Here is a 13,097-nt window from a genome sequence, read left to right as displayed (position 1 = left end):
AATATTTTGATTTAATAAAAATTAATTATATCAATTTTTTGAATTCAAAACTATTATTAATATCTTTTTAAATCATTAAAGAATTTAAATTATTGATTATATCTTTCTTAATTTATAATTTATTTACCTAAATTTAAAAAATATATTTTTATAAAAATTTTGAAATTCTTTTTCTAATAGTTGAATGTATCAAAATTCTTAAAATCTAGAGAATCTCAAAAGAGTTGTTGGTTGGATTCAGAAATAATTAAGAAAATCTTTTTTACTGTTATAAAAATGAATTATAAAATTTCTTTCTAATAAAATAAGTTATTATTTTATCTTTTTTTACAAATAACTAATTTTCCAAGGCAAAGGATGATCGAAACCAAAGGTTATAAAAATATATAATAATAGTTTTTAATTTTTTATCAACCATTTAATAAAAAATTATTTCTTATGAATTAAGGAAGTTGGTTTTATTTTGAATTCTAAATTTATTATATTAAATAAATAAAATTTAAGAAAAATGAATTTCAATATCCATCAATTAAAAATGCATTTTGATTTAATGTAATTCTCATAAATAAATTGAAGTAGATTTTTTTATTTAAAATATTTGTTTACTACATGAAATAAATAAGGATAAAAATTTAATTTAAAAAGATAAATTTCACTATAAAATTATTTAAATTTAATTTTAAAAGATAAATTTTGCAATAAAATTATTTAACAAGAAGAATCTTTATTTATAAATAGGTTAAATATGAAATAAAAAAGTTCTAAAATTTTTTAAAAATAGGGGAGCTAAATAAAGAGAGAGAAAGAGAGTGAGAGAGAGGTGAGAGTAGCAAGTTAATTTTTTAATTTGACAATCAAGGGTATTTTTGAAAAGTAACATACTTCTCCTCAGTTTCTACTCCATCATTAGGTTTTGAGTTCAAATATGGGTGATACAAGGATCTTGGATCAATTACCAGTCTGAACTCACCTCAAAACACAATTCTCCCTTATTATTATATATTTTTAAATAATATTGATATAAAAATAAAAAGGAAGATAAAATTAGATAATACATTATTTTTATTTCTTATAAATTATATATTTTAATAATATAAAATGCCATTACTTAATTATTACTAAATTTGTATCCTTTAAAATTAGATCCTCCAATAAGAAACCGGTAGCAAGTGTTTTCCAATTCAAATCAATAGTCATGATTAAATATGTAAATCCAATGGTCAAAAATCTAATTTTGGTACAACAGACAACAAATTTTTCCTACAATCACTTTCCGTTTTATATGTTAACTAAGATGACTACTTTAATGGGTATTTTGGTCTCTCCATATTTTACATCATTCTTATCAATTATACAAGTAATTAAGGACTTTTAACCCATTATCAACAAATAGACTCCTAAAGCATAATTCTCCCTCCCTTTCCTTCTGGATGCAGCCAAAAAGGAACTTTGAATTCCAAATTTTCATGGTAGACCCTGTACCTTACCATTGTTTACCAGGCCACATGCTCTTAATCTTAATCTTAATCTTATGGGGTAAGAATGTGAAAGTAAGGGCATATAAATGGAAAGTGGGGGTGGTGGATGAAGGTAGGTCGGCCTAATAATTGAGGGAAGGCAAGTTGCTTATCTTCAGCAGACCTGGGAATTAAGTCGTCTCTAATTTAATGTGCATGCAAGTGGAGAAAAGCATTGGCTGCAAGAGATGAACTAGTCCAAGTTGATTTTGACAACTATAAGGAGATAGGCATTGGCTGCAAGAGATGAACTAGTCTAAGTCAATGAAAGGTCATGAAAAAGAAGTGGAGTAATTAAAATGTTCCATGAAGTAGATTAGCTTAAGTATATGTCTTTGCTGCTGTCTACTAGGGACAGAGAACTAGCCTTCACAGTTTGATCACCTTAATTAACCTCTCCAAAACCTTTTGATTATGACTTATTTGACATCAATTAACCTCTCCAAAACCTTTTGATTATAACTTTGTTGGCATAGAAACCAAGTTCCATTTCTTTGGTCCCTTTGGATCCCCATTCCTAAAATTTTCTTTGCAGATCCAAAAATTTCAAATTTTAATCTCTTGAAGAAACACCTTTAGTATAAATCCAATTTTCTTTATTGTGTGACCGGCCGGTATGAAAATCATGGAAGATGTCTTTTCGAAAGACATCTTAATTATAAATTCAGTTTTGTCGAATTGTGGAATGTGTCACCTAAAAAGTCATTTAGTATAAATTCTTTTTCTTCACTATGTGACTAATATGAAATTTTGGAAGAGACATCTTTAGTATAAATTTGATTTTGTGGAATTATGAGAGTAAAAATTCAAAAATTTTTTAATATGTATAATTGATAAACAAAAAAAAAAAAAAAAATTGTGAAAAAGTGTTTCTTGAAGAGACATTTTTAGTATGAATTCGATTTTATGAAATTGTGGAAGATGTCTCTTTAAAATACACTTTTAATATATATTCAATTTTTTTAATATATATGACTGATTAAAAAAAATTGTAAAAATGTGTTTTTTAAATATAAATTTAATTTTATAAAATTATGGAAAGTGTTTCTTGAAGAGACATCTTCAATGTAAATTTAATTTTTTTTATCGTGTGTCATTCATATGAAAATTATAGAAAATGTCTTTTGAAAAGACACCTTCGATGTGGCAAAAAGTGTCAACGATTTGTCAATAGTTTTGTAACTACCATCTTTTAAATTTTTTTTCTCAAAGTAGCTTTAGAAGTTAAAAAAAAAAAAAAAAAAAAAAACCCGAATTTTCATTTGGATACAGGGGCTTGGGCCCTATGGACACACAATATAAAGTGCATAAAGTTTGAATCTTTTTTCTAACATGAGAATTACAATTTTATGCATAAGCACTCCAACACAGACATGTACTTTTTCAACACATTATATTGTTAACCTCTTAGATTGGATGTATGGTATGTATCTATTTAGTTCTTTAGTTTTTTCCCTTATAATTTACATAAATTAAGAAGTTGAGAGTAATTCAAATTAAAGTATTTTGGTTCGTACCACTTTTATTAATAGTGCTTAAGTTAAAAATATTCTTTAAGATTTTTTTTTGCTTTTAAAAATAGAAATAAGTAATAAATTCTATATAAAAGCTAGAACCTCTTGTACGGAAAATATAGATTTATATTATGTATCTAAATATCACTTTTAAACATTTTAAAACTTGAAATAGTAAAAATTTGTTGACACTTGAATTTTTTATAAACAGTATTTAGAATCACAAATAAATTAAAAAATAAATCATTTTTTTAGTAAAATATGAATGCTAGTATTACAATAAAATCATAAACTATATGTTTTTTTATACAAAAAATATGCTATGTTAATACATACTATAAAAATATAGATATTAATATCTTCTTAAAAGCATAATGTTGACTCTCCAAGAACCTAATATTGATTATCATCCATCAATCGCCAAGTGTTTTAGAGTGCACCTTGATTCATAATCTTACTTATCCACTATGATGCACTTCAATCCTAGTTTCCTTTGTATTTATTTGAGTCAAAATAGTACACAAGGATTAATCTTCTTTCAATTGCAGATCTTATGAGGATTAACTAGTGTGGAATCACTTAGACAGCTTAAGAGCAAGGTATCGCTTGAAAGGGTACTTTGGAATCATAATTTAAAAGAAAAAGTTTGGAGAATTTGTCTTTAAAAGTTTTGTTATAACAAGGTATCTTAGAACCATAATCCAAGTATAAAGAGTTTAAAGACTTGAGCTTTAAAAAGTCTTAGATTAATGGAACATTTATCGTGATTAAAAATTGAGGAGAGTGGATATAAGTTGGATATAAGTAGGATTACACCGAACCACTATAAAAATCTTAAGTTTAAATTCTTTTTGTCCCTTTTCTATTTATTTTATATTATTGCTTAAATTATCTCTTGTATTCATTTTTGTATAGTGTGTGAAAAGAGATTAACACTATATTCACCTCTCTTAGATGACTATTGTAGGTTGGTTAATGCATAATTTTAACCATTTCTATAAGAAGTTTTGGTATTCAAATACTTAGTTGAAAGTGATAAAGTTTTTTATTAAAAATTATCTCTTATGTAAGTTCAACCATGAAGAACTATTAGGTCATGTTGAGAAAAATGATTTTCTCATTTTAATTTCATCATAGAAAATATGAAAGAAAGTAAAACATAATTAAATTTACTTTGAAATTTATACATTTCTTAATTATTTAATCTTTATATAATAGAAAAAAATAAGTTAAATGAATTTGAAAAAATATATAAAAATAATTTATTGACTTTAAATCATATTTTTAATTTTTTGCACTTTTTCTTTTTTTCTACTTTTCATCTCTATTTTCTTTCCTAAACATTTTCCTTCAAATTTTTAGAGAAATAAATATAGCTTAAAAGAAAATCTAACAATAGGATATTTCAACCTTTATAATAATAAGAAAGTCTATTCCATGAATATGTCCTAATGCAAAAACATCAATGACTTATAAATTGACTCGGAAAAGAATTTGAGACACTTTCCAATAATTATCCTTATAACTTAATTTTTTCAATTATTTGCTTCATACGTTCTAAATCCTTTGAATATATACATCGAACTACTTAGATAGGTACAAATATACTAGGCTACATCATAAAAGATATATCAAATACTCTTTTGGGCTATCATGTCAATTTATAAACATGATCAAGCATACTGCAGACATTATATTTTGACCTAAACAAGAGAAGGTGCTATATTCCTATCTCCTTGCCTATTGAAAATGGCCTAATGGTTGATGTGGGGATCAATAAGGTGACCGAGTAGCGCTAGCATCTTTAATGCAAGTAAAAACTTGAGCAGACTGTGAGCATATATAGAAGAGAAGTAAATTTTCATTGCATGAAGAAGTGAAGAAGTGAGTAAGGTCAACACAACATCATCTTTCCTATACAAAGTTTGGAAGCTTGAATGAGGGAGTTATGGTCTACCACCCTCTTCAAATGTTACCAACACCACAATGGCAAACAGAATTACAAAAGCCCTCAAAATCGAATAAATTGAATTACAACATTCTTCATGGGAATCTCAAATGTATAGGCCTTCACCTGAACTTTGGTATTTTTCTTTTCAAACAAACATCTGACTCTCCTGAGATGAACAATGAGAGCCTAAATGGACCTCCTGGTCCTGAAAAGTGGGGTGTGCTACATAGTGTACATGGAAATTTCTGATCATAGCCAAGACCTAAGAAACACCAAACAAGAACTGTATGAGATCAAAATTAGGCAAAAAAAAAAAAAAAAAAAACAAAGAAAAGAAATAAGTCCTGCTAAGTACATAACAAAGAAGATGCATTCCCATATCCTTGCCTTTTGACAGTGGCTAATTGGTGGTGTGGTATCAACTATCATTCAGGTGATCTCTCCCTGCTTGCAAGTAGAACCATAGTGAATACTGTCTCCAGTAAGTGCAGACTGCCCAACCAAAACAGAGCAATCTCAGTAAAATTTGAGTATGCAGTACCATTAAGGTGCTCTGCGTTCAATAAGAACAATGAACCGAGACACTAAAATGACATCTTCCTCACTCCACCTTCAATCTGGAAGATCCCTTATAACAATTTTATTATCAATTGACATAGAGCATGATATACATCACTGCACAAATGCTTTAACTATTGGAACGAGAACCTACAAAATGATGCAGTCATGATTAAGAAAAACTTGTGAGGTCTCCACTGTTGGACCATCGGGAAGTCGAAAATGAAGTCTCTACAAGTACAAATCCATAATAGATCATGACAAAGGATCAAAGCAATTAAAATATTTCACTAACCATAAATCATGATTGAGGCTCAAGAAGACCAAGTCACTTAGAATACCCTGAGAGCTGCTTGGCACCATGCCTTTATGATCATAGCCAAATCAACCAAACCTTACAGAAAGCAAGGAAGCACAACAGAGATGATAAGAAATTTTGAAGCATAAACTTAATAATATGTTTATTTTGAAGGAAGTTATTTTGAGTGTGGAACAAGTACCTGATTGACATTGATATATTTCCATCTTCATCAGTATAACACATTGTTGATGATTATGTGTGGAATGTGAGCTACATACTGCCAATCTTGGCCTTTCCCAAATTGGCAGCGACCTTCCAGCAAAGAGCATTTGTAAACATCCAGAAAAGAGAGGGAGTTTGGCAGTCTCTCTTTCGTCAGGTATTGGAGCTTTGGGCAGTCGGAGATCTGCAAATTTTCAAGTGAGCTAAGGTGTTGAAGACCTGCTTCTGTTAAAGATTTGAGCTCAGGGCAGCAGCTAATGGATAATGTTTTGAGGGAGGTGAGATGTTGAAGCCCCTCTTCTCCAAAGGATTGGAGCTCAGAAAAATTGCTAATGGATAATGTTACGAGGGAGGTGAGATGTTGAAGCCCCTCTTCTCCAAAGGATTGGAACTTAGAACAATTGCTAATGGATAATGTTATGAGGGAGGTGAGATGTTGAAGCCCCTCTTCTCCAAAGGATTGAAACTCAGGGCAGTCGCCAATGTACAAGTTTGAGAGAGAGGTAAGTTGTTGAAGCCCCTTACTGTCCAGAGACCTGAGGTTTGGAAGTCGTTCAATTCTGAGAGTGGTAATTGTGGAGGGCAATAGGCACTCACCGGGAAAGGATTCCATGTCTTGGCATCCACCATTGATTGTGAACTTTGTAAGAGAGGCTAGTCTTTGCAAACCCCAGTCCACCTGAGATGTGAGTTGGTTGCAGGATGAAATTTCAAGTTCACGTAGATTGGAGGGCAAACCATCTCTCTGAAACAACAATTCTGGACTCTGAAATAAACTCAAACACCCCAAAGTTGAGAGGGTGTGCTTCAATAACTTGAGCTTCAAGCAGCTGGAGATCTTATACCGTGCTGAGTCGAGAGCTGGCAATTCAATATATACAACATCAAGGCACCGTGAGATATTCAAATAATTAAGAGATGTGGGATCCCCCTCTGAAATGGAGATATAGAGGAATTCAAACCCCTGAAGCTTACTGATTTCAAAAAACCGCAGTCTTGGGAAGATGCTTAAGGAGAAGGATAATGAAAGAGAATCACTGGTGTTATCTCTGATGTGTATATTTTCGGGGAAAGGGTGGTGGCATCTCAACAACACAGGTAGGAGAAACTCTAGCTTGGAACAGTGAGAGATTTCTAGTGATTCCAATGCATTAGTAGGTAAACCAACTCTGCGCAAGGATCTAGACAAACAATAATATGTGATTTCCAAATATTTGAGAAGACAACTTTTGCTCTAGAGCGGTTCCTCTTCTATTAGAGTCTCCACTGAATCACATTCTCTAATTGAGAGGCTATGCACTCCCACTGGTAGTTGCTTCCACTGAGAGATGTTTGAAATTTTAACGTGTGAGGTTTGAAGAGCAGTGAAGCCACTAGATGGCCTTTTCAAATGCAATTTACCACAATCGACCATCGTCAATTCACTGATTGCAGGAACTCTAAGTGAAGCCACAAGCAGCTGCGGACATCCACCAATTTCAAGTTTCTTCAAGGATCGAAGCTGTTTTGGTAATTTGCCAGTGAGTTTAGGACAACACCACATACAAAGCTCCTGGAGACGAGGGAATTCTCCACGTCTGCATCCACAACATAACCATTTCTCCCAATTGCCCATCCACTGAAATGTTAGAGTTTGTAAGGATGGGAAGGAAGGCTTAACTGCAATGGAGGAAGAAGCATTCCCATAATGATAAAACTCACTGCCCACCCTCTCTATTCCATTCATTCCTGAGATCCGTAAGTGTTCAAGAGAGGGTAGCTGCCCAAGTGGTGGCAATGATAAGCAATTTTTACAATCCCAAAGCTCTAGGGTCTGGAGATTAGAGAATAAAGGATTTGCTACCCATGTCGGAAATCTCGAACCACCAAAACGATTAATAGATAGTCTCTTTAGGTTTGTATGAGGCCGAAGATTATCGATTATGTCTCCATCTTGTATAATATCACCTGCTTCCCAATCCAACACTAACTTCTCCATGTACATCTTGTCCTTCAAATTGGTTTCTCTTGCATTCCTGCCACATTTCACATTCTGCAACTTAGAAATTCTAAGTGTTCCCTTTATATCTGAAAGTTCCTTCAATTCTCCAATCCCCGACCCGCTCTTTTGCCCCACAATGAAATAACTCAAGTTTTGCAAACATTTTAAATGGCCAATATGACTTGGCATTTCTCTTAGTGGGGTATCACGAATGTCAAGATAACGCAAATTAATCAAATTTTCAATTCTTGAAGGCAATTCATACAGATTCAAACAACATGACAATATCAATGTTTGTAAATTGTACAAAGTACATATTGATGTAGGCAATTTTTCAATCAAAGCATTATAGAGATCCAAGTAGCGCAAATGTTGTAACTTGCCAATTGAATGGGGCAGATTAACAATCCTATAGTTACGCAAACACAACACCTGCAAGCACCTAATTTCCGATAATAGATTGTGTAGAACTCTATTACTTAAGTAGCCAACCCTATAGCCAAACTTGTAAATCCCCAATGATAAAAATGTTCGCAAACACTTAAATTCAGAAAGTGTTCCATATCTATCAAAGGTATTATATTTTCTAGGAAAATATGATAAATGACGAGTCTTTTCTGAGATTTGGCATACTCGACCATCCTCCAAACTGATAGAAAATTCTCCAGACACTAGTTGAGCTAAGTCGTGAATAAGGTCATGCATTACAAAGTGTGTCTCCTTTTTCCTAACTGAATTTTGAAAAAATGACTTCGATGAAAGCTCGTGAAAGTACAAGTCACCTACCTCTTCCATTCTTCTCTTGCCTTTGGATTCTTGTAAAAGACCTTCAGCCATCCATAACAAAATTAGCTGCTCTTTCTCCAATTCGTAGTCCTTGGGAAAAATTGAGCAATAGGCAAAACATTGCTTTAGATGTGAAGGCAGATAATTGTAACTCAATCTTAATGCAGGAAGAACTGTATCAGTGGACAAATCCCATATTTGGCAGTTTAGTATATCATCCCATTTCCTCGCTTCAACCTCAGAATGTAAAAGGCCCCCCACTGTTTTTACAGTTAGTGGCAAACCTTGGCACTTGTCCACAATCTTCTTACCAATTGCTTCTAGTTGTGGATACGCACTCGAGTCTCCATTTTCAAATGCGAGTTTTCTAAACAGAGACCAGGAATCTTCAGAGGATAGTTCACCAAGACATTGAGAATAAACAGCGCGCATAACTGCTGCAACATTGGTGCTGCGGGTCGTTACAACAATCTTGCTTCCCTTTGCCCCGCCTTTGAGTGGAGTTTGTAGCATAGCCCAGTTACTAGAGTCCTCGTTCCAAACATCATCCAAGACAAGTAGAAATTTCTTCGTATTAATTCTCTCTTTCAGTTTAACTTGAAGCTGATTTAGGTTATTTGTCTCGAAAGCGGATGAAGTAATCTCCTCCAGAATTGTTTTTGTAACTCTAATAGGATCAAATTCTTCGGAAACACAAACCCATGCCTTCAAATCGAAGTGTTCCATCACCCTTGGGTCATTATATAGAAGCTGAGCAAGTGTGGTCTTGCCAAGGCCGCCCATGCCCACTATGGAAATCACACCTATCTCATCCCTCCTTGCATTATCAGACAACACCTGTTTAATCATCTTCTGTTTTTCATCATCCCTGCCATAGACAAGAGATTCATCCACCAAAGAAGTAGAAGGCCACCTTTGTGACAGTTTCTCGCCAACACCTTCTTTCAACCCAAGGACGGCTCTGTCTCGTGCCATATCTTCAAGTCTATCAATGATCTCCTCCACCCTCTTTTCTATGCTCTGACTGTCAAATGGGGCATGAACCCAGGTAGACATGTCCATGATGTTACCCACCTGACTTGTGCTGGTTTGGGACTCCGCAGCTTCCATCTTGTGTCGCAAAGCCTCTGTGGCGATCTCATCCAATATGTCCTCCGCATCATACACAACCTCTTTAAGCAAGACCAGCCACTTCTTCACATATGGATCTGTAAATTGTTTGACCTCAGCATCGTTGAGCACTGCATGGACGACCAGCAACTTCCTTTCCAACTTCTTCAGGAGCGCATCACTGAGCTTCTGCCCCCGGAGGAAGCTCACAACCTCGCGAGAAGCCAACCTGTCAAATAGAACTTGAAGAGAAGCCGAGAGGAAAGCTCCCCCAACTAAAGCCCCAGCCATGTCTGTTGGTTTGTAGAGAAAAGTGAGTGATGAATCAAGGAAAAATGAAGGTAAGCGATCCAAAATCAAACCACCAAAGTGGAAAAGATTGGTTTGTATTGATAAAATGCAATAATTTCTTGGTAGCGAAGCTGGCTCAGTTCTGGTTTGGCCAAAAGCAAGTATGGATTCCAATGCTAGAATGAATTATTGGAGAAGATGGTTGACCCCAGGTGCTGACTTTGTTTACAAACCAGTGATCACCCACCCACCCACCCACCCACAAAGTAATAAAGGGAGAAAAAAAGGGTAGAAAATAAACATATAATTTACTTACATTTAGAAGAATTAGTTGGCAATTGGCCCCTTGAATAATCTATGAAAATTGATTATAAACATCTTACTCATTTCTATACATTCATCAACTTTGTTTAGTAGGAAAAATAATTTTATAAAACTTGAAATATTTTTTTTATTATTAAATTAATTGGTCAAAATAAAAATTTTATCATATGAGCAATTATTTTCTAAGATTAAGGGCAGCACCCTTCTCCAAGGTATGGAGAAAATGAAATGATGGTGGGTCCTAGTTTTAATTGCGACCACACAAATTCTGTAACCATCCACCTATTTTTTTTTAAATAAATAAAATTTATAAGTCTAATACCCATAATACCCTCCTTTTCTACCCATCCATCCACTTCTCCAAACCCTTATCACCATTGTCAGGGCCAGGCTGGCAATGGTGACTGGTACGACGCCTGCTGATGCAATGGTGAGCAACCTATCATTCACCCTGATTGGTTTGTCCTATTTTTAAAAATAAAGGAAAAAAAATGAAGAATTGGATTAAGGCTTGAGACAGGTATGTTTTGGAGATTAAAAAGGATGATATTTTAATCTGGGAAAATTCTACAATATCTCCTTCAGTACCATGCCTTCATTTTTTTTCAGCCATTGGATGAAAATGAATAAATCTTAGCCATCCAAATGAAAAGGAAAAAAAAAAAATTTCAAACCGGGTACCTCCCCCTCCCGTTCTCTCCCCCATCTCTCCTCCTTTTCCCCTTTTCCCCCCCTAATTTGCTCTCTTCCCCTCCATAGCCGGTTGTGTGGCTCTTGCCCACCCTCACTCATCCTCCATAGCCGACTTCCTCCATAGCTCACCCATTTCCCTCTCTCATCTTTGTTTTCTCTCCCTTTTCCCGTTTTTCTCTCCACTGATTCTCCACAGCTGGGTGAAGACCACGGTCGGCTTCAACCGGGCCAACCTCTTTGAGGCCGACGTCGTAGACCTTATCAAAGACGTCTCCATAGCTAAGTGGAGACCACCATCGCCGTGAACCGGGCCAACCTCCTCCAAGCCGACGTCTTGACCTCATCAAAGAAGTCTCCCTCAAGGACCGCGAGCTCAGGATTGTGGGCGAGGTCGGTGCCAAGATCCGAGTCTTAGACTTCATTTCTCCCGATGTCCAGGTCAGCTATTTTTTCTGCTAGATTCTTCTTCTCGAAGATTTTATGTAGATTTTCTGAATTTTTGCTTTCTCTCCTCCCTACCCCTGCATTTTGTCACACGGAGAATTTCGGTTCTTTCACACGGAGAATTTTAGTGGAATCTTCATAACCCTTGTATTTTCTTCATATTTTATATTTTGTTTAAGAAGTGTAAGGGGGTGTTTTCAAGTTCTAAATTTAATGGTTTAAAAACCCGAATTGAAGACGTAGTTGGAAGAAGAAGAAGAGGACGTGTAGTACTAAGGAAAAGAAAGCTGAGAAGGACACAATTGTTAGTTACTCAAAAGGCGCTTGTATCCTAATTATTTGGCGAGTTCTATATAAAGGGAAAAAAATGTGAGTAGTAATTATGTGTTTTACAATATTGTATCCATTATATTTCATGTTTTTCGTTAGATTTATGGATTGATTACATTATAGAAAAAGAGTGTGGTTAGATCCATTATTGAACATTGAAAAAAATTTATATGTTAATTTTGTCATCATTTTAAATGTAAAGATATTTAGGGAGGATGTTGTAGTTGTAATGGTATTTGTATTTAATTGGCATTTGATTGATTGTAGTAAGATATAAATATAAAATTTATTGAAATGTGAAAAAAAAACTTATGTTGAGATAATGTGGTGGTGAAAGTATGTTTGATTTATTATATCCGAAATCATATTATAAAAATTGACTTAAATGATTTGATTTAATTTTTAGGAGCGAACGCGATGGTCTTGAAGTTGTTAGAAATCCAAAGAGGCCTATCGGCGCTTGGATACATTACTAGTAAGGGAAAATAGAAATATGTAAAATAATATGTTTTTTAATGTAATTTTTGTGGTTGTTATTGTTAAATTTGTTTGAAATTGTTTTGTAGTAACGATCAATTAGCCATGATGAAAGAGAAGGATAAAGGAGTGAAGATAAATGATGATGTAAGGAGTAATATTGCTATGTCTAATATAATTACATTTTAAAATTAGAATTTAAATTATGTGACCAATTAATGTAGTTGAGGAAAAAATTGGGCAAGAAGTGGAATGCACTTTCAAAAGTAGAAAAAGAAAATTTCAATGCAAAGTCCAAAGAAAGTTCAAAACAATATTCACTTCAAAAGGGTGTGGTTCCAAAGGTAATTTTTTTTTGTAATGAATATTTAATTTCTTTACTTATGTATTTGTTGGAAATTATATTAATGTAAACATGTTTGATGTTTGTGTATCTTTTCAGTTATATCTTCAGAATCGATGCTTCCCCGAGCGAGTGATTAGAGTGATTGAAAAATTAGAACCAAAGCAAAAGGCAGCCATAGAAGAAATAGGATTTGGTAGCCTCTTGCAACTTCGATGTAGGAAAATTGATCATGGGTTATGTCTTTGGTTGATA

The 13,097-nt window shown here is 33.8% G+C and overlaps 2 protein-coding genes and 1 long non-coding RNA gene across 4 annotated transcripts; 1 reads left to right on the top strand and 2 right to left on the bottom strand.

Moving 5' to 3' along the window:
- Positions 1-5,292: 5,292 nt before the first annotated feature.
- LOC109123444 (uncharacterized) lies at positions 5,293-6,635 on the bottom strand. Of its 2 annotated transcripts, XM_019223273.2 has the most exons (4): positions 6,041-6,635; positions 5,882-5,934; positions 5,695-5,771; positions 5,293-5,474 (listed from the first exon to the last, which is right to left on the bottom strand). In XM_019223273.2, the coding sequence occupies exons 1-4, from the start codon at positions 6,168-6,170 to the stop codon at positions 5,408-5,410; spliced, it is 327 nt and encodes a 108-aa protein (XP_019078818.1). In that variant the 5' UTR covers positions 6,171-6,635; the 3' UTR covers positions 5,293-5,407. The 2 variants fall into 2 exon arrangements, 1 of the variants encoding a protein (XP_019078818.1); XR_002031184.2 differs by lacking the exon at positions 5,695-5,771 and having other exon boundaries at positions 5,836-5,934.
- Positions 6,636-7,297: 662 nt separating this feature from the next.
- LOC100241796 (putative disease resistance RPP13-like protein 1) lies at positions 7,298-10,428 on the bottom strand. Its single transcript, XM_019223418.2, has 2 exons — positions 8,831-10,428; positions 7,298-8,167 (listed from the first exon to the last, which is right to left on the bottom strand). Exons 1-2 carry the CDS (start codon positions 10,229-10,231, stop codon positions 7,298-7,300), a joined length of 2,271 nt encoding a protein of 756 aa, XP_019078963.1. The 5' UTR covers positions 10,232-10,428.
- A 1,899-nt stretch (positions 10,429-12,327) lies between these two features.
- Positions 12,328-12,783, top strand: LOC132254807 (uncharacterized). The gene is made up of 3 exons (XR_009467189.1): positions 12,328-12,497; positions 12,589-12,646; positions 12,724-12,783. It is a non-coding gene; the product is annotated as an uncharacterized LOC132254807 (long non-coding RNA).
- Positions 12,784-13,097: the final 314 nt, after the last annotated feature.

Source organism: Vitis vinifera, chromosome 12 (genome assembly GCF_030704535.1).
Source record: "Vitis vinifera cultivar Pinot Noir 40024 chromosome 12, ASM3070453v1".
Classification (NCBI taxonomy): domain Eukaryota; kingdom Viridiplantae; phylum Streptophyta; class Magnoliopsida; order Vitales; family Vitaceae; genus Vitis; species Vitis vinifera.
Note: the sequence above shows the minus strand (reverse complement) of the source record. Positions and strands in the feature narration are given on the sequence as shown.

Coding starts and splice junctions, on each gene's coding strand:
- LOC109123444 (XM_019223273.2), bottom strand. CDS start 6,170: ATGCTCTTTGCTGGAAGGTCGCTGCCAATTTGGGAAAGGCCAAGATTG. Junction 5,772..5,881: donor GGTGCCAAGCAGCTCTCAGG/GTATTCTAAGTG, acceptor TTGTACTTGTAG/AGACTTCATTTTCGACTTCC. Junction 5,475..5,694: donor AATCATGACTGCATCATTTT/GTAGGTTCTCGT, acceptor TTGGTTGGGCAG/TCTGCACTTACTGGAGACAG.
- LOC100241796 (XM_019223418.2), bottom strand. CDS start 10,231: ATGGCTGGGGCTTTAGTTGGGGGAGCTTTCCTCTCGGCTTCTCTTCAA. Junction 8,168..8,830: donor GCAAGAGAAGAATGGAAGAG/GTAGGTGACTTG, acceptor GTGGGGCAAAAG/AGCGGGTCGGGGATTGGAGA.